The following is a 20,132-nucleotide window of genomic DNA, read 5'->3' on the forward strand; positions in this document are numbered from 1 at the left end:
TGTCGCCACTAGCTTGCATGGCTTGGGATCGGTAGAGCTATGCATCGATGGATTTGCTCTCCAGTGTTTAGACCCTCAGTAGTGATTATTAAACCACACTTAATTGAACTGAACTGAACTTAAACACTAAAAACTAAACTACACTGTTCCAATTTACAATGATCTTTTATGTGAAGCTGCTTTGACACAATCTACATTGTAAAAGCGCTATACATATAAAGGTGAATTGAGTTGAATAAACAGGCAAGAAAAAAGCTACTAAAGGCACAAAATTAGCATTTAATATTAATTTCAGTATTTGGACATTATAAGTAATAAAATGAGTGTGAGAAAAATGAGCAACGGAAGCCAGCTGGTGATCACGTAAAAACCGTTAACCTCACTTTTTTAAAGGGTATTAAATATTTTGTAAGTGAAATCTGGAAATTTAATATGATTCATTGAATTTATAAGTATGAAAATGTGTTTGAGATATATTTTGTTAAAATATTCACAGCTTGAATAAACAGCTATGTTAAATTTCAGGACCTAAAATACAACCCTGCTATTCAATCATTAAAACGCAAGCACTTGTTAATTCAGTGTATTATTCCTTTCAGTTTGTGCTATTTAAAGCCATTTAATTAAATACATTTGACATTGATTTTGTTCCATAGGTCACCTGTGAAGGTGTGCTTGGGTCAAAAAGTAAATCCAATGAACGAAAGAGTTAAACAGTCAGAACCCCTAAGAGAATCTGGGCTGCAGGTATTGGTTTCATTGCTTTTTTTGTTCCTCAACCCTACAGAGAAACAGATGCAACCCAACGCCCAGTTCTGGCACCTGATCCCGACCAACGATAGCTGTCAGACCAAAACACAGAGCTGGCGGATGGAGGAGTGATGATAACAGGAGCTATGTGAATGTGGGGTTTGGAGAGAGTGGATGTGGTTTGTAGGAGAAAAAAACTAATGTAATTTCTAACCACGGTTTGGTTATGTCAAACATTATGATTACAGCTGTGCAAAAGTTTCTGGCTTTTATATGGAGTTCTATTGAGTAAAACAATAAATAATGTGTGTGCATAATAACAATTACTATGTTTACTATGTTCTGAGATTACTTAAATTTTCAAGGTATATCATACAAATCAAGGTAAGCATACAAAGGTCTCTCACACACTCATGCACACACGCACACATTAACTTTATATAAAAGCCAGATACTAAGCTTTTTTTTGCACTGCAACTGATGATCAACAGTAAAATTAGATGGTGTCATGGCTTTGCAGTCGAAAAAGTTGTTATAATGGAAGTCAATGGGGCAAAAATAGCCACGAACATAACTAAAGAGTAGTAAATTTGCACGGAGTGTATTGTGTAGAGCAGTGGTGCTCAACCCTGTTCCTAAAGATCGACCTTCCTGCAAAGTTCAGCACCAACCCTGATCAAACACACCTGAACCAATTAATTAGGACCTGAACAGCACTTGATAATTACAGGCTGGTGTGTTTGATATGGGTCGCAACTGAAATCTGCAGGAAGGTCGATCTCCAGGAACAGGGTTGGTCACGCCTGGTGTAGAGTGTATTGTTGAGTCTTTGAAAGATTTGGAGAGAGTGAATGTGAAACGGAGAGGGGAAAAACAGAAGGAATGTGAGACTTCTTACCACTGTTTGGTGATGTCGAACATCATAATCACGCCATTACAGTTCTTATAGACATCCAGAAACTCTGCGTCAAGAGCCATCTCTGTTTCAGACTGCACAGAACGCAAAAATTCCAGCTGAATGAACATTAATGTCAACTCACGTGTAGCTTTTAATATTTGAGGATGTCAAATTGTTATTATTAGATGCAAATCTAAGGTATCATTATCTAATATTTTTCAATCATTCATTCAAAAAAAATAATTATAATATACATATTGGCACTAAAGACAAAGAGAAATTTAATTTTCAAATATTTTAATAAAAAACGGTTATATTAAATTGTAATAATATTTCATATAGTTTGTAATTCACACTGCAGTTTTAATGTTGTGGCAATAAAAATAATTGTAGAAATCTCAAGACGTTTGACTAGTAGTATTAAATACATACAAACAGCAGTTAATACCTCCTGCGGTTCGTTTTCCAGTTTCAGATTTTCCCCGCGTCTTTTGCCTTTCCCTGCAGTAGTTGGAAAAACACAGATATTACAATTAGTGTGGCGGTACAAGAAGAGTAATGTTCATATGCTTTCCCAGTATATGCACCGGAGTAGACAAGCTAAATTGGTTTTCTTCCACTTACAAAAGCTGTCCAGGGTATGTATGCTTTTACAAGAGTGATCATCTTCACAGCAAACATAAAATATTATATATAATAATAATAATAATTATTATTATTATTTATTTATTTTTTATCCAAAGCGGTTGTATTCGAGTTAGGACTGCACAATACTTAAAAAATATGCGCTGTTGTTTCTTTTGATAAATAGTTTCCATAGAACAATGCTATTTTTTGCCATGTTCTAAATCATTTATTGATTTCATAATATTAAAATAAACAGCTTAAAGATATTTTTCTATTGAATTAATTCTAACTCCGACTAAAACTGTGTAAATGTGCAAACATTTAGTCTTTAAACCACTATTAATGAGTGAAACCCTCTCTGATTGGTTGTAATTTTCTGCCCTCATCTCGACTCCTGCCATTTGTGTTAATTTCAGCTTTGGGCCGCTCCAGCCAATAGCAGAGCAGCAACTACTGGGAAGGCGGGGTTTAAGATAGTAAGGCCCCATCTGATTGGTCAAATTTAGATAAACAACCAATTCATAACATAAACGTATGTTATCACACATGTCTGTGATACATTTATTGCATAAACTATTATCGCTATAACAATAAAGTTGCAAGATATTGCACAGCCATAATTAAAAGTTTTCATTTTGTGATTTCATTGCTAGGGAATCAAATACATTAAAGACCTTGATGCCACTACTTTCGTATTTTACTTAAACTGTACTTACTTATGCTGATTAGACTTATGTGTTATAAATTTGATTATTATAGATTATAAATGCAAGGTAAACTTCAATCCATAGAATACAGTTTGATGCATTAATTTTCAAATTACACAACCTATATTTTTCTCTTTTATTAAACGAGTGGCCGTGTTAAATCCAGTTCTGGCATCTCATTCCAAAAAACAAAGTTATTCACATTAATTACAGTGTCACTTTAAATAAGATCATGGTTTAATATTTACATATGCATGAACTGAAAAAGCAGACAGAAGATAATTAGCAAACTTGAGTCAACAGCAGCCGCTCCTCGTGCAAATATTTTCATGGTGACCACAGCTTACTCATATAGTTACTTTACACTACATATAATGGTTTTACTACACTTAAACCATAATGAGCACAGAACGCAAGTTTGAGCAATGCAAAAAGCTAAATGTCTCAGTGTTTCCAGCTGTGGCAGCAGGTCTTTTACACAAATCTACCAAATAGCTACGGCGTTATTTCAATGACAAATGGATAAATGTGTTGAGCGCAGTACACGTCGGGATCGCATTTATGTAATGTTAAAGGTTCAGGACAGATGTGTGTGTGTGTTGAGCATCAATTAAGACAATGTTAGCCCCTGTCAGCTTTAATTGTGGGAAAACTGGATAATTTTGAGCTTTTGTCAGTTCATTTCAGCTTCCGGGTTTAAAATGATTTTTGGAGAGGGATCAAAATCGGTGACGTAGCGAAGTACCGCAAGTGCACTGATGATGCGTCGGTTTCTCATTATTATTCAAAGCGGATTTTCCTTATCCTATGAGAAGAGCCGGCTGCTTAATTATTCATGAGAGCATGACAGCACACGTTTTCCGAAGGCAAGGCAGACGCAGACCTGCCAGACCAGTGCCAAGCTGTAGCTGTGAGACACGGACCCACGGGCACGCAGTAGCCTTTTATGAAGGCTTGTATGTGTTTGTTTCCATGATCCATGAGGTTTGTTGCATGTTTTTCCCCGCGGTCCTGTCAAGGCCGATCATACAGCAAAGCTGTGTGTGTGCTGCAAGCATTTTGGTCGGGAGAGCAGCACGAGAATTGGAGAATGGCGGATGTTGTCTTGTATCGGGAGTTCATTCACATTCAGACACATCGCCGTGCTGCTGTGTTTGCCTAAATCCTCCAGATTACCAGCAGGACTAATGGTTAAAATAGACAGGTCAGGAGACCTGCTGCACTGAGTCTGCATTTAAATCTATGATTCAGACCCGGGGATTGAGGGAGAAGTCCTCATTTATAGTGTTTATATGAACACGATTATCTTTATAATGATGTAAATTGTGGTTATGTGTATATGAAATTACAAATAACAAATGTAGCAGGGCATTAAATTACTGTTTATTTCTTTGCATTTTAACTTTGTAAACTATAAACTCATGTGTCTCCTCACGGTTTGTCTAAATTTGTGAGCTAACTGAAACTGACATCAACAGTTGTTCGCTCCCCTTCTCCCCTGCTGGCCACCCCCACACCTGCCCTATGCTCGCGGAGCTCCACGCCCATTAATCATGCATCTTTTTAAAAAATTCTGAAGTAGACTTTAACCGAAAGTGGGGGGTGTCATGGCCCTTTAATACGAGCATCCCAATCACTGCTTGCGCACTGATTTCCTCAGCTCGTGCACAAAACTTCTTGCACGCCCTCATACACGCTGCTCAAACGCAGATCTTCTGGTGCGCTCTCAAATAAACACTGCTGAAGTGCGATTTAGTGTGTTTATGTAGTGAGTATGTCTCCAACATTTATTAGATTTGCTAGGAATATTAATGAACGTCTTCAATGTCTCCAACCTACAGATCGGTATTAATGCGTCCTGGAGTAAAGTGAAACGGCTATAAACTCCAGCAAGATAACGTTAAATTCTTTGTATACAGAACCACAGACCTTTATCTATAAATAAAGTATAATTATGGAAACTGTGTTCATCTTAACTGAAAGCTACGTCGTGTTTGCAGGCCTCACGCATCGCGCACCTGTCAATAAGTCAGTCAGTCTGTCAGCATGTCACCTTAAAGGGTTAAACAAACAGCGCACAGCCCCACTACGGTAACAGAAAAGTTTGCGCTGTTATAATTAATAGTTATAATGAATGAATGTTTTGAATTAATAAGAAGTTGTAGCCACACATTTAGGGCCCTATCATACACCCGGCGCAGTGTGGCGCAAGGCGCGGCGCAATAGTCTTTTGCTAGTTTCAGCTTGCCGCAAGAGTCGTTTTGAGGCGTTGCGCTACGCTGTTTAAATAGCAAATGCATTAGCGCTCATATGTGCGCCCATAGGCGTTCTGGTCTAAAAAGGAAGGCGTTCTGAGGTGGACCGCTGGCGCGTTGCTATTTTGAGAATCTATAATAGATTTTTCATTAGACCAAAACAAACCCGGTCTAAACTCCAGCGCAGAGTTGCGCCTCGCTTACACACTGCTTAATACACACAAGAGAACAATAGGCAAATATCTTTACATATGAAAAAATTTCAATATTAAGGATATATATAGGATATAATAAGAATAGATATAGGATATAAATATAAAGGATTAAAATATTACAAGACATATATTTTCTAGCCTACATAAACATGAAAAACCACTGCTTTTATGTCTTCTTCATCTCGGGAGGCTTTTATAGTTTATTCGTGACAATTTGATTTGTATAGTGTTATTATTATTAGCAGTATTATTTATTATATCCATATTTATATTTGTTTTATTAAAAACAAGCTTAGATTTGCCCACCTGTCAGGTTTTAGACCATATGGGGCACAGCATGTGTTTTAGGATATAACTCAGGTTTTTGAGCACATTTTGTTATTATTGTTCATTTATTCGTTTGCTGGAAATTAGAACTGAATTTAGAAATAGTTTTGAAATGAATATTTGCGCTTAACAAACAAAATTAATAAATTATAGACTAATTGCTGTCTGTGCGTAAAGGTTTCCCTATCCAAGAGCGAATGTGAAAGTAGTTCTATTATCTCTCATTCTCACACAGTAGATGCTCTGTTTAACAGTTTTCTGTTAAAAAACTGTTAACTGTTTGCTAGTGAAATGCTCATTTTTTCCACTTAGACTTACTTTGTGTCCTTTAAATAGCGAATGGGCTCTTGGCGTGACGCAGCTGACTCTTAAAGGGAATGGGAGATGAGACTCTAATTGGTTTATTCTCAAAACACACCTATAACTCATTAAGAAAACAAACTCAACGCTTTTAGATCATGCGCCACGGCGAAAGCAGATTTTCCCGTCCTTAAATTAGCAAAAATGGGTTCTGACACGCCCTTAAAGCGTTTGCGCCCTGCGTTTTGCACTCGGCGCATGGACCGTCAAAATAGAGCCCTGAGTCTTAAATATAATTTTGTTTTCCTATAACCCAGCAAGTTTTTTTTTTATGGTTTTACTATTTTAATGAACGTTTTTGTCACCATTTAAACCTTTGTGGATCATCATAACTACTAATTCACAAAGCGAAAATAAACAGAAATGAATAGAAAACTCTGGCAAGTCTAAAAGTACTTTGCTGTTCAATCACAAGCTAAAGAAAATCAATTGAATGTTCATGCCGTGCATCTTTTATGAACTATTAGAAGAGGTCAGTTTGAAATATTGATGTTTTCAGAGTTAAAAACAGAAATGACAAAAAAAATAGAGCTGCACGATACTGTAAAATATGCAGTATGTGATGTTGTAGAGCAGTGGTTCTCAACTAGTTTGGCCATGGGACCCACATTTGTACAGTCATCAAGCCACGACCCAAATTTTTAGGAACTACTGTATAATATAATTTTAGGGATTATAATTAATTTGTATTTATTTGTTAACATACACAAGTATTGACAGATAAATCATAAGAAAATCACCAAGGCTTACAAATAAACACTACTTTACTGCTGTCATTCAACAAAATGTGTTAAATTATAATAATATTACAGAGTAAAAACGTCAAATACTGTAAACAGTGGTAAGGAGAAGTTCGATTGTCGCACACGCATTTTAAAATAAAAGTCTGATATAAAAAAAAAAAAATTGTTGTTTTTTTGACTACACACTCTGCGACCACTTGAAAACGTTCCCGCAAACCACTTTTGGGTCACCAGTTGAGAAAAACTGTTGTAGAGTATTGCGGTCAAGATATTTCCCTGGAAATGTCTTGTTTTATAAGCTATTGTTTAAAACAATTATTTTTATAACGATCATACTAATATAGACAGACAATTTGCATTTTTCTGACCTAATTTAATCTAATTCAGGCTAAAAATAACAGAAAATGCAGACAATAAACACTTTAAATGGATATTTCATAAGCAATTATCATATCAGTCTTTAAATTATATATATATATATATGCAGCCCTAAAGAAAAGTGGAATTCACTATAAATAAAACAATCAGAAGCCTCCTATTTCAATAAATGTACTATGAGGATAAAAGCATGTCCATTTGATTTTAATGTAAATACACAGTAGGGTCTAACAATAGCACAGGCTACTGAACATAACATCTATTCTGGGCATAGTTTAATAGTAAAAAAAAGAGAGAGAGAGAGAAACAGAGCACAGCACACACACACAGTTTAATGTTTGACTACTAGTTCTCACCTACACCTTCTGGTAGAGGAAGCTTTTGCCCTTTAAATATTTGCAGATCAAAAAAAAGAAGTAACATAAAACATCACATCTTTCCCCTTTAAAGATAGCTGAAGACATATTAAGATGACCATTTCACTTGGTCTGCATTTATAAATATAAACATAAGTAACATTTAAAAATATGGTTCAGTTAGTTAATTTAGTTAAAAACATGAACAAACAATGAACAGCACATTAATTACAGGATTCATTGATCTTTGTTAACACTAATGAAAATAAAGTCGTTTAAGTTAACTTACAGTGTATGTTAACTAATGTTTAAAAAAACACATCTTTGGATTTAAACAATAATGCATTAGTAAATGTTGAATTATAATTAACAAATGCTGTACAGGTATTGTCCGTTCTTAGTTCATGTTAGTAAATTAATTAACTAATAAAACCCTATTCATGATGACAAGTGATTCTTTCTCTGAAAATACAAAATTTGTTAGCAAAATATATAGCTGAAGTCAGAATTATCAGACCCCCTAAATTAGTAGCCCCATTGTTTATTTTTTCCCCCAATTTCTGTTTAAAGGAGAGCAGATTTTTTCATCACATTTCTAAACATCACAGTTTTAATAACTCATCTCTAATAACCGATTTATTTTATCTTTGCCATGATGACAGTAAATAATATCAGACTAGATATTCTTCAAGACACTTCTATACAGCTTAAAGAGACATTTAAAGGCTTAACTAGGTTAATTAGGTTAACTAGGCAGGTTAGGGTAATTAGGCAAGTTATTGTATAACGATGGTTTGTTCTGTGGACTATCGGGAAAAAAAATATAGCTTAAAGGGGCTAATACTTTTGACCTTTAAATGTTTTTTTTTTAAAATGTAAAACTGCTTTTATACTAGCCAAAATAAAACAAAAAAAGACTTTTCTCCAGAAGAAAAAATATTATCAGACATACTGTGAAAATGTCCTTGCTCTGTTACACATCATTTGGGAAATATTTAAAAAAGAAAAGAAATTCAAAGGAGGGCTAATATTTCTGACCCCAACTGTAAAGAACATTTCCCCCAGTCAAGTCCATAAGTGATTTCTAAAAACTCACCTTTATCCACCACGTCCCAGACTTCAACTTTCACTACATCATCTGTTGCTGTGGAGCAAAAATTAAAAAGCATGAAAAACATAGTCAGAAAAACTGATGCTTCTTCTGATGCTAAACATAAGAGAATCAGAGACATCTGGGGCATCAATGCTGCGTATGCACAAAAACTTTGCATACGCCAGGTTTCACGCTCAGAATCGCTCACGTTTGGATTTACTAACGATGAACTGAACGTGGGAATGTGCGCAGCTCCACGCCAGCTTTATGGCTGGCGTACGCACATTTTTTGTGCGTGTCTGTTTTATTTCCATTGGCGACTCCTAGAGGCAGTTGTGTTAAATTTCTCTCTACCAAGTGTTTGAGCCTTGCAATGGCAGCTGTATGAGACGGGTTCAGCAGGTATATAAGGTTTCCATAACATACAGTTGACCAGCTAAACATTAAAGCACAATTTGCAGCGGTCGCCTGTTTTCCCAATGTAATCTGAGCGATCTACTGCACACACATTGCTATAAAGACACTATCTGAAGATGAATTTGCATGAGTAAATCAGAAACATTTCCATTCAATAAATGTGCAAATAAATATGATGCACAAACTTATTAATGATTCCTACTTGTCTTTCTCGTGATAAATAATTGGCAAAATCTAAAATGTAGCGGGGGAAAAAATATGAAAGAGTTCATGCGACGCTGGATTCGAACTGAGTTCATGCTCGAACATGTCAAAACATGTTGACATGCGTCTTACGAGCTGCGCCACTGAGACTGTTAAGAGAACTGCAACATTTTACAGATATAAACCACACTATTTCTTTCTTTAATTCACTCAGACCCCAGGATGTTCAGACCCAACTGTGTTAACCGCATCAGCTAAACTCTCCCACTCTATTTTTTTCTTTTGTTGTTAATTCCGGAGGTGAAACTTGCAAATAACATCGCTTTTCTCCGGTCTACCTCCGAAAGCAGCACCTCCAATTCACATTCTGTTCAAAGTTTCTCTTCTTGCTTGCTTTTGCCTTTGCTTTTTCGTTGGGTTTTGCCAAAGTAGAGTCATTAGCATATTCATAAGGGGGAGGAGGCAGGGAGGGGTTTTGTGCTCGTGCATGTTGCGCTCAGTTTCACGTTCATTCGGATGTACAAAAGAATATGCGTGAGATTCGGCGTACGCAGTGTTTCATACATCTGAATTTTCTTCGGCTTTGTGCGTAAGCAATGTTTTAGTATGATTTCCACGCAAGTTTTCGTACATGAGGCCCCTGATGTTTCTGATAGACCATTATCACTCTTTGATAGCAAATAATCTTTGATAAAAATATTAAGTATAATTTAAAAATATTTTGAAGCCTGATTAACTTAATAAAATAAGCTAAAACAAAGGCCCAATCCCAATTCTATTTTTGTACCCCTACCCCTTCCCCTTGAATCAGAGGGTTAAGGGGAAGGGCTTCAAAATGTGGTGCTGTCCCTAAGACTTGGGACAGCACCACAGCACCTACACACGTCATCATATGTCATCACGATCTCTTGCTTCATATGAGATCAGTCCATGGCGACTGCTGTAGTTATTCCAGTTGTGTTATTTTTTAGTATTTATCTACAGGAAATGAAGGCATACATTATGTTATTATAACAATCTAATGTGGCAATAAGATCGTAACTATACAGCCCATTTAGTGGCCATATTCATCTATGTAAACACACCAGACAACATTAACATTATAGCGGACTCTGTAAAAAGCTCATTACCAGCCACTAGACTTTTCTGAAAGGCAGAGGTCACGTTAGACATTCTCATTGTCCGTCATTTTGACGGAGAGGATTGTAAAAATTCCGTCATGACCTATTATGGATCGTTATGTAATTTGCAGACTTTCTAATCACTTTTTTCATTCATATTCTAATGATGAACTTGCACGATGAGCATATAGGCTAAATTATTCATTTATTTATTTGACAAATGAACAAAAACTCCTATCTGCCTTAACTCATATCTTCCTCCTGCGTCGACCTGAACTGGGTGCTTGCCTGTGCGCAATCAAACACATCAAGGAAGACTGATGCAGAGGCAGTTGTCATTAAATTCTGTCTTTGCCTCAGGAAAGTCGACTCTTCGTGACTAAAGACCGGAATTACTAGCGCCACTTAAGCCAGCGTTTTCTAGTTAGGAAACATTTCTCCTAAGGCTGTGATCAGAACTAAGTTTGCTGGATTCTCTGAATGTGGGATTTCCCGATCCTGCAAGCACTCGTTTCACCGGGAGAAATACTACAGCACGCGCTGTTGCACCAGGGGCATGGCTGCACACCTCTGCGTTCGGTAGTGCCTATAATTTCCAGTCCACTGGTAGTGCTCACAACGCACTCCAAAGCACCTGACCTCCTTGCTGCCCCTTGATTGGCTCGTAACAGCTGTCGGCGACTAAGGATTTTTGTCTGTTTGTTCATCATCCGCTGCATCACTTACTATTTTTTCACCTTTATTATTAATATCACAACTATTTGGCCGTTTAAAGAAACTTCTTACACTCAGCAGCTGTGACATTTTTTCAACTGTACGCAGCGGTGACAAAGAGGAGACAAAACAAAGACAATCGCCATCAGCTGGACAAGAGTTGGAATTACAATTAGCTACAAATTACAAAATGACGGATCACCTTCAGATTTTTTCGTCACTGCTGAAAAAAAATCTATCAATGACGAAAAATATTCGGTTAACGTGACCTCTGCTGACCGGGTATTTGAGTGTCATCGAGTGTCAGAATGTTGTGGGATTACTATACAGGAGTTATTATTGTGGATTATAGGATAATTATCGATATTTCAACGTTTTTTTTTTAAGCATGACGGTAAAACATGAACGCGGTTATGAATTTATTAAAACATGTGCTTGTTTGTTGTAAAAATTTGTAATAATGACAAAAAAAATTCTAATTTATAGGGGTGTCATACTCAATTTCGATTATCGAATCAAAAAATAGAATCGTCGATGCTGCCACGCCCCCATGTCACGTAAGCTTGGCTTGCCAAGCGGGTAAATAACAGGCTTGTTGAAGTGCTTGTTAAACTGCAGAAGCAGGAGACCCGTCGACAGAACTTAAACCCTCTCCTCTTTCAATGAAGTCGCCGGTGTGTAAGCATTTTGGATTTCCAGTGAGTTATGTTGTTTGTCCGCCCCCGCTGCAAATCTGCTCGCGAAAAGTACACACTCAGGCCCTGTTTACACTGTCTTTGTTTTTAAATGGCATTTTAGAACGACAACGATTTGACATCCACAGTGGCGTGTAGTATTTCTGAGCAGCCCTCCTTCCTCTCTACCTCTGAAAATGCACATCACGTGACCACACAGACACAGACGCACACAGCCATGCGCTCGAGACAGCAGGTCCAGACAGTCAGAGGACTGCTTCAATCTTTCACTCACTTGTACTTAGTCATTTTAGTGAACACCTCAGATACTGTTGGCTGGTTCCTGTTGGTTGTGCGTCTTTTTTACCGACGCCATTATAACGACACAGATCACTGCCTATTCACGAGTCCCGCAGAAAAAGTGATTGACAGGTGGTAATTATGTGTGTATCTTGCCTTTATTCATTTACTGTATGATTTGTTTATGGGTAAAACAAAGACCATGCAAGTCAAGTAGTTTAAACGGTAGGCTACTAATAATTAATTGGTCATTAATTAATTAATTATTCATAATCGAAAATCAAATCGAATCGTGCCTTTAGAATCGAAAATGTAATCGAATCGAGGATCTGGAGGATCGTGACACCCTTACTAATTTATGGATCTCCTTATTTCCGGGTGTAGCTAGCGATCCTGTTGTTGTGGCTGTTGTATTCTGGGAAATTTTCTTACCCCTCGATTTCGAGTGAGGTCTGGAACATTCTTCATTCCAAGGGGTATTTAACCCTTCCACTTAGCCCTACGCCTTCAGGCTAAAGAGAATTGGGACACACCTACCCCTTCCTGAGAACGCGCAAAATGAGGGGTAGGGGTAAGGGGAAGGGCTAAGGCAGGGGTGTCAAACTCAATTCCTGGAGGGCCGAAGCCCTGCACAGTTTAGTTCCAACCCTGCTCCAACACACTTACCTGTAGGTTTCAAACAAGCCTGAAGGACTCAATTAGTTTGATCAGGTGTGTTTAACTAGAGTTGGAACTAAACTGTGCAGAGCTGCGGCCCTTTTGGAACAGAGTTTGACACCTGTGGGCTAAGGGGTAGAATTGGGATTGGGCCAAAATATTTTTTGTCTCGACTTCCTGATATTACATTGTTTTCAGTGTATTAAGTTAACTTACTTCCTTCATGTTGTCCCAACACAGATCAATTGTATGGAACCCGTGATTTTTTTATAGTGTATTCCCGGAGCTTCTGCGACGAATGTGTACTTCGTCATGTGTCATGAACCTTTTAAACTCAAACCTTTAAGTTTCTTAATATCGTTGAATACGAAAGAAGATATTTTCAACAAAGCTAAAACCTACTAACTACTACCTTCTATAGTAGAAAAACTATGGAAAAACTTTCTCCAAAATATCTTCTGTTGTGTTCAAAAGAAGATAGAAATTAAAACTGGTTTGGAACAACTGAAGGACGAGTAAATGATGACAGAATTTTCAGTTTTGGGTAAACTATCATTTAACCTTCGTTAGGTTTTATGACGAATTTATGCACTTTTGAAAGCTTCAAAATAAAAGTCCCAACCCAACATTATTATACAGCATGAATGAGTAATCTATTGAATGAAACTGTCATAGTTAATATTCATGCAAAAGTCTTAGATTATTACTCCAGTTGTGTCTTTTACATTGTTGTTCAGTTACATTTAGAATTGATTTTTTGTAATTTATTTAGAATAGTAATTGTATAAAAATAATAATAATAATAAACAAATTGTTATTTTTATTGAAAATGTATATTGGGGTGGTTTTGCCCAGGGTGCTATTTAAACTAGAACCGCCACTGCCTCTTATTTATATACTGGCTGTTTATTAGTAGTTATAAAGGACATGATCTTATTCTAGATCCCTATTCCAATATATAAACCCAACTACAACCTCAATAACTATTAATATGCAGAAAAATTAAGAGTTTGTTAAGCTAAAATATATATTGTATCATATATAATGGTTTATTAAGAGCGAGAATTGTACGCCAAAATAAATTGTGACAGAAATATATTATGTATGGAAATAACTACAATTACTTTCCCCGTTCTAATATTTCTGTTTGTAATTTGCTATAATATTCGTTAATAATAAATTCACTTATTACAACTTTGGATAGAGGTATATCTGATACTCACTTTTGTAGTTCCAGTGAATGCTGGTGACCTGGATCTCCTGTGTGGGAATGTACTCCTCCAGAAACTTTTTCCCTTGAAGTCGGTGCCAAAGTGCACTTTTCCCAGAGTTCCTGTCCCCACGGATGACTATTTTCACTGACAGAAACAAGCAGACAGTAGGTAACAAGTTATAAAAAAAAACTTTAAACTGTTTAAATATTGCTCAACTTTGTTAACAAACATAGTGTGTTGGTTAATTAGTATATTTTCATTAATTTTGCTTTGGTATCGAAGGTTGTGCAGATAACTGTGTATTTTCAGTGGAATTGGTAACGAATACTAAATTTTTGCTACCATAAAAACCCTAGTTTACTTAGCATTTTTTACTTAGTTCTTAAATATCTGCTTATATATTATTGTAATTAATGTTTTAGAAGTGTCAAAAACTTACATTCAGCATCTTTAAATAATACCGAGCATACACATACACCATCTTTAACTAAATTTTAAACTATGATTAATATATGTACAAGTATTGTTCATTCTTGGTTTGTTTTAGTAAATATATTAACTAATAAAACCTTAAAGGTGTTTTATGCAAGTTTTTGACTCTTCTAAAGCATTAAAATAGCATAATATGTTTGCAGATATTTAAGAAACATGCTAAGTGAACGTTCTTGTTTATCTGAAAAACAATGCTGAAGTCAGATATTCTGCTTTGAGAATGTATGTTACGTGCCGGAACGTCTGTCTTTGTTTTGGTCCCTTTAACCTGCCCACTGCCAGTTTAGCCTATTATATTGTCTACTGGGTTGCCCTAGTGGAAAACAGTGTATTTGATTTATTCATTCATGAAGACTCTCAAATTATGTGTCTGCGACCGAAATGCGACCTCTGGAGGACAGTAACAGCCGCCGAAATGAGACGCAGATTCAGAGTTCCTCAATAGGTGGTTATTAATTAGCAAATAATATAAATATTACGAACGTAAACATTAGGTAAGCACAGATTATGACCCAGTGTCCTAACAACATGATACGCGACAAGATTAGCAGTGATAAGCAATCTGGATGTTTACACCAGACGAAACGCAACAGAAATTTAAATACAGCCAGTCAGAAGCACAGAATAGTGCACTTACTGCACTCCAACGAAATGGTAATGTTAACAATCTAATTAATACATATTAAACCTCTTTAACAGTATTAAATGTAGATGCTGAATCTAATATTTGTTGGTTTGCATGGAGTCACATTTCTAAAGTTTATTTTAAAAGGTTTATTTTATTTTTAAGATCTGAGGTGCAGCTATCTGCTGCTCCTTTCAGTAGTATGGCAATAAATATCTGTAAAATAGCATTCAAGCTCACATTATTCGCACTTAATTGTTATTAGGATATATTGTCATACTTTCCTGTTGTTCAGCTGTGAGAAATAGAAGCAGTTTCTAAATTAGAACTGTCAAGTGTTGGTAAGGACAAAAACTCCTTTTAATATGGAAAATATTTCTTCCATCGTGTGCCATTGCTTTTAGTTAGAACATGGTTTAAATCAGCTTTAAATCAGCCTTTAGGCTGGATAGTCAGGCACACTGTTGGTGTTGTTAATCTGGCAACTTGCGCTTGCGTGGAGTCATCAAAGGAGGGGCCGAGTGGAAATGTGTTTTGAACCAGGAGTGCAATACCTAGTTTAACCACTGGGTGTCAAACTTACATACTGCTGCACCTTTAATGTAAAGTGTGATCACATTAATATGAACCCTAAAATTCAACAGTCCTGAATAAATGGTATCTAATTAAATACCACAGTGCATTGACTGACCTAAACCAAGATTAAATATCTCACATTTATCACATACTAGATTTGCTTAGTATTTGCACTGAAGGATTGTACTGATACAGCAGTTCTGGCTAAATTTCCACAAAAAAAATGCCCTTTTCGCAGCTGAAATGCTTGGTATCGTGGGATATCTAAGTTTCTAAAAAAAGATACCTCTACTAAGGAGAAGAGACTGGAAAAATAGGCCAGTAGGTGGGTGATCGTGTATCATTCATGCATTTTTTATCAACATAGGGCTGCGGAAACAGCACGACGAGTATTCAAAGTGAGATCAATGAAGAACCGCCGACTGGCTCACTGCTACAGCATCGCATGTCAAAACACAAAGTCTACACAACTCCATCACACCAGCTGCATGCAAAGCAAAGAGGATTCAGTTACATCTTGTTGTGCATTTAAGAAACCCAGTGGGCTTTTGGTCTAGAATAATGACAACTTTAAAATATTACTCATGGTAAACATGGTATTTTAAACAGGCATTTTACTCGTCTAATGAAGTATTCATGGCTGTGTTTTGAAGTTGAAGGTACTGTGCAATGTACTTTAATTAAATGGTAAATGTTCAAGTAATATTGTGCCTGGACATTAACAGTTTATTTATTTTTTAAACAATAGCTTTATGTGATAAAATAGCCAAAAAAAAAGCCTTAATTTACATTTTATATTAACAACTTATAACATTTTCACCTCTGATTTATTGTAATGCTAATAATAATAAAATGAAAAAATAAATAGATAAATGCTTTAGATTCTCAGTGGCGATTTAAATCGCTAAGTCATGAGTGGTCATGACAAACCACCTGTAGAAATGCTAACTCCAGTGCTTATTTCTCTGAGCACACACAGTTCCTTTGTATACCGTAATTATCACTTCTTGTGTGTATTGCCTCTTGTTGACAAAATGACTAAATGTAAGCTCAAAACAATGAATGAAAGCTTCAACACACTAAAATGTACGTGGCTCTACTCAAAGACAATTAAACATGAAGCTCTTACTGTTATATTGCACACCCTTGGCGAAGCGTCTCTGTAGACTCTGGTTCATGGATTGCAGGCCTGCAGGAATATTTCTATCCCTGAGCTGCACGGCTTCGGAGCCCACCAGCTTCTTCAGAGCCGTAAACATGCCGACCGAAGCTTCTTTAACAGTCCAAGAATACGAAAGATGGGTCTTGAAGAAAACGCTCACTGCGGTGTCAAAGACTGACGACTTCACACATTCTTAACCCAACATATTGACAGCCGGCGTCCGGTCTAAAGGTCAAAAGGTCAATATATTGATCTCCAGAAGGTTTCGTTAGGGATCCAGTTAGGAGATGTAAATTTTATTTCACAAAATGTGCCATTTTAATTACTTTGGGCCATGATCGGTCCATTCCAGTCGACTGACATCATCTATGGAAAACTAAGAAATAACAATGTGGATACATTAGATAGATACAGTACAAGCATGGTTATAACAGTCCTTAGTTAAATTCAGTAGCTTTTGTTAATGGAGAACAAAGGGAGATGTTTACATAAGGAGGAGTTCAAATTGTTCTATTCAGCATAATAAAAAGACAGTGTCCAAAAAGAGAAAGAAAGCACCATAAAAGCAGTCCAGACTCGCGTAAAGCCATACAATATGTAGTTTTGTTCACCCAAACTTGGAAAAAACCAAGTGGGAAAAAGAAAGAAACTTATACACAATATGTAACGATTATATTTTTGGTGTGAATAAAGCCAAAGCAGTGTTCTCAGTCAGTTAAATAGTGCTTATGTTGTTTTGAGGTCATCCTTGCATGCTAATTCAGACCAAATTTCTAAAGTAGCAAGGAAAACAATATAGAGACTGTCAAAATAAACTAATGTGCAAATATAAAACCAACTTTACCTCAATCACATATATAAGGAGTAATAAAATATTCCATTATATACAATGCTTGAATTAATAAACCCACAGGAGCAGCATAATATAGAAGGAGGATAATATAACCACACAATAACTACCAGCTCTCACCTGTTGGTTAACAAACAGGGTTTCGGCAGGTTTTACAGAGTTAAATTTAAGACTTTTTAAGACCATTATGAATATGAATGGAATTTTTAGACCCACAAAAGGCCAAAGGCGAAGACATTTTTTCAAATGGCCCAGATGGAAATGATTTTCATTTGCCCAATCAAAAAAATTATTATAATTTATTAATACATTATTATTAATTTTTTTTTATATTTTAAATTAAATTTTTTTGCAAAATATTTTAAATATTGTGTAAAAACAAGCAAGCTCTAGTTGCATCCATGCACTTTTTTGTTACAACATTAACTTTATTTAAATTAAAAGAAAAATGAACAAATGTTTTAAGAACTATAATAAATTTAATTCATGCAAGAAAAAAGAAAAAAAGCAGACCTGCTTAAAAAACAGGATTTAAGACCTACAGCACAATATTTCAGTAAATGTAAGACTTTTTAAGGCCTAAAATGTAGATTTTGAGATTTAAGACATTTTAAGACCCCGCAGAAACCCAGAACAAAAAGGTAAAGTTGGTTTTATAGTTGCACATTCCTTGATTTAACCTTTCTTATATTATTACTCAGCTCAGTTTTACCATAACAAGAGTAGTGTAGCAGTAAAATGATCTCCAGACAACACAGAGACACATTGAGGTAAATTTGGTTATAGAGGTAAAGTTGGTTTTATATTCACACATTTGTTCATTTAAAAGTCTCTCTATTGTTTACCATGTTACTTTGAATATTCGATCGGAATTAGCATGCAAGTGTGACTTGAAAACAACATTAACACTGTTTATTTGACTGTAAACAGTGTTGTACTTTGATAGTTGTTGGCTGCTAATATGATCTCGCCATTTAAAGCTTGTAAATAATACTTTTATGAAATTATATTATTAAGGGGAAAGTCTGAATGTGCGAATATAAAACCAATTTTACCTTTATAATTTGGTTTACATTCACACATTCAGACTTTCTCCTTAATAATTTAATTTCAGAAAAGTGTTTTAAGCAAATTCCAAACAGGGAAATAATATTAGCAGCCAACGACAATCAAAGTACAACAGTGTTCACAGTCAATTAAATAGTGCTTATGTTGTTTTGAGGTCATACTTGCATGCTAATTCAGACCAAATTTCTAAAGTAGCTTGGAAAACAATAAAGAGACTGTCAAAATAAACTAATGTGCAAATATAAAACCAACTTTACCTCAATCACATATACAAGTAGTCATATTCAATTATATACAATACTTAAATTAATAAACTCACAGAAGGAGCATAATATAGAAGGTGGATAACAAAACTACCAGCTCTCACCTGTCTGTTAACAAAAGCCAGTGTACATAAATAAATCTATAAAAAAAAAGCTGTCAGTTTTACCATAATAACAGAGAAGTGTAGCAGCAAGATGATCTCCAGACAGCACAGATACACACTCACTGAAAAACTACACTTTGTAGGGTGTTAAAAATCGCTGCAGGTCCGACAGGGAAGTGTGAATTCTGTCTCCGCGAAGGCGTTCATTGATTCCCGTGTTTATTCAGTGAGGTGAATTATTTGCGCTGGTTTGTTTGAGGCCAGCTAACGTTAAAGCGACGTGTCAATTACAACACAAACACACGGGAGCGATTCATAAACCGTTAATATCCAAACAGCTCGTTACCTGGTTGACGGTGCTCGTCTGCGGTGGTTCAGTCACATTCTGCGGTTTTTGGGCGCCTGTTTTCTGCGGTGAAGGAAAACATTTCCTTAGCATCTTCCCTCTCTCATCCCTCAGAGTCTGTCAGCTGTGGAATGCCGAGAGGACGAGAGCGCGCGCGCGTCGGGTGCGCGCTTGTGCTGCAGCGCCTCCAGCGGTAGGATGATGAACTGCAGGATGAAACAGCATCCCGCCTCTAGTGGTAGGATGGATCATATATCTGCAGAGTATGGCAAGTCGTTTTGACATTAATCAATAACAGGTTTTGGTATTTAATTTCATGTTACTAGTGCTTATTTTTTAGATACTAGTATATTTTCCATTAAGTACTAGTACTTATTCATTAGATCAGTGGTTCTCAAAGTGGGCCGGTCGGGATCCCCCGAGGGGTCGCCGGGCAATGAAGGGCGATCGCCTGGTGATTTCCAAAAATCTATTTATTTTTATTAAACCATAAGAATTAACTTATTTTATCCATAACTATACTGAAAATAAAAATAGTAGTTTATAGTTACTATATACTATATAGTTACTATAGTAGCTTATAGTTACTAGTTCTATTGGATTGCGACCCCTGGGGTAATTACATTATATTAAAGG

General features: G+C 36.2%; 1 protein-coding gene across 7 annotated transcripts in view; it reads right to left on the reverse strand.

The window, feature by feature from the left end:
• The window catches only part of rabl6a (RAB, member RAS oncogene family-like 6a), a 66,220-nt gene extending 46,588 nt beyond the window's left edge, over positions 1-19,632 (reverse strand). For 2 of the 7 annotated variants that reach the window (XR_015490728.1, XM_087253182.1), the window contains exons 1-6: positions 19,497-19,632; positions 16,833-17,231; positions 14,020-14,154; positions 8,713-8,760; positions 2,097-2,149; positions 1,649-1,740 (exon numbers count right to left, since the gene is read on the reverse strand). Coding sequence is in view for 6 of the 7 variants with exons in the window: in XM_087253182.1 (XP_087109308.1) it covers positions 1,649-1,740; positions 2,097-2,149; positions 8,713-8,760; positions 14,020-14,154; positions 16,833-16,962 (458 nt within the window). In the remaining variant the exon portion in view is untranslated. Of the gene's footprint in view, positions 1-1,648; positions 1,741-2,096; positions 2,153-7,616; positions 7,647-8,712; positions 8,761-14,019; positions 14,155-16,832; positions 17,242-19,496 lie in introns of all 7 variants that reach the window. The other 5 variants (XM_087253178.1, XM_087253179.1, XM_087253180.1 and 2 more) reach the window with 5 other exon arrangements.
• Positions 19,633-20,132: the final 500 nt, after the last annotated feature.

The sequence above is a fragment of the Danio rerio genome, chromosome 5 (genome assembly GCF_052040795.2).
Source record: "Danio rerio strain M-AB ecotype USA chromosome 5, GRCz13ab, whole genome shotgun sequence".
In the NCBI taxonomy this organism is placed as follows: Eukaryota; Metazoa; Chordata; class Actinopteri; order Cypriniformes; family Danionidae; genus Danio; species Danio rerio.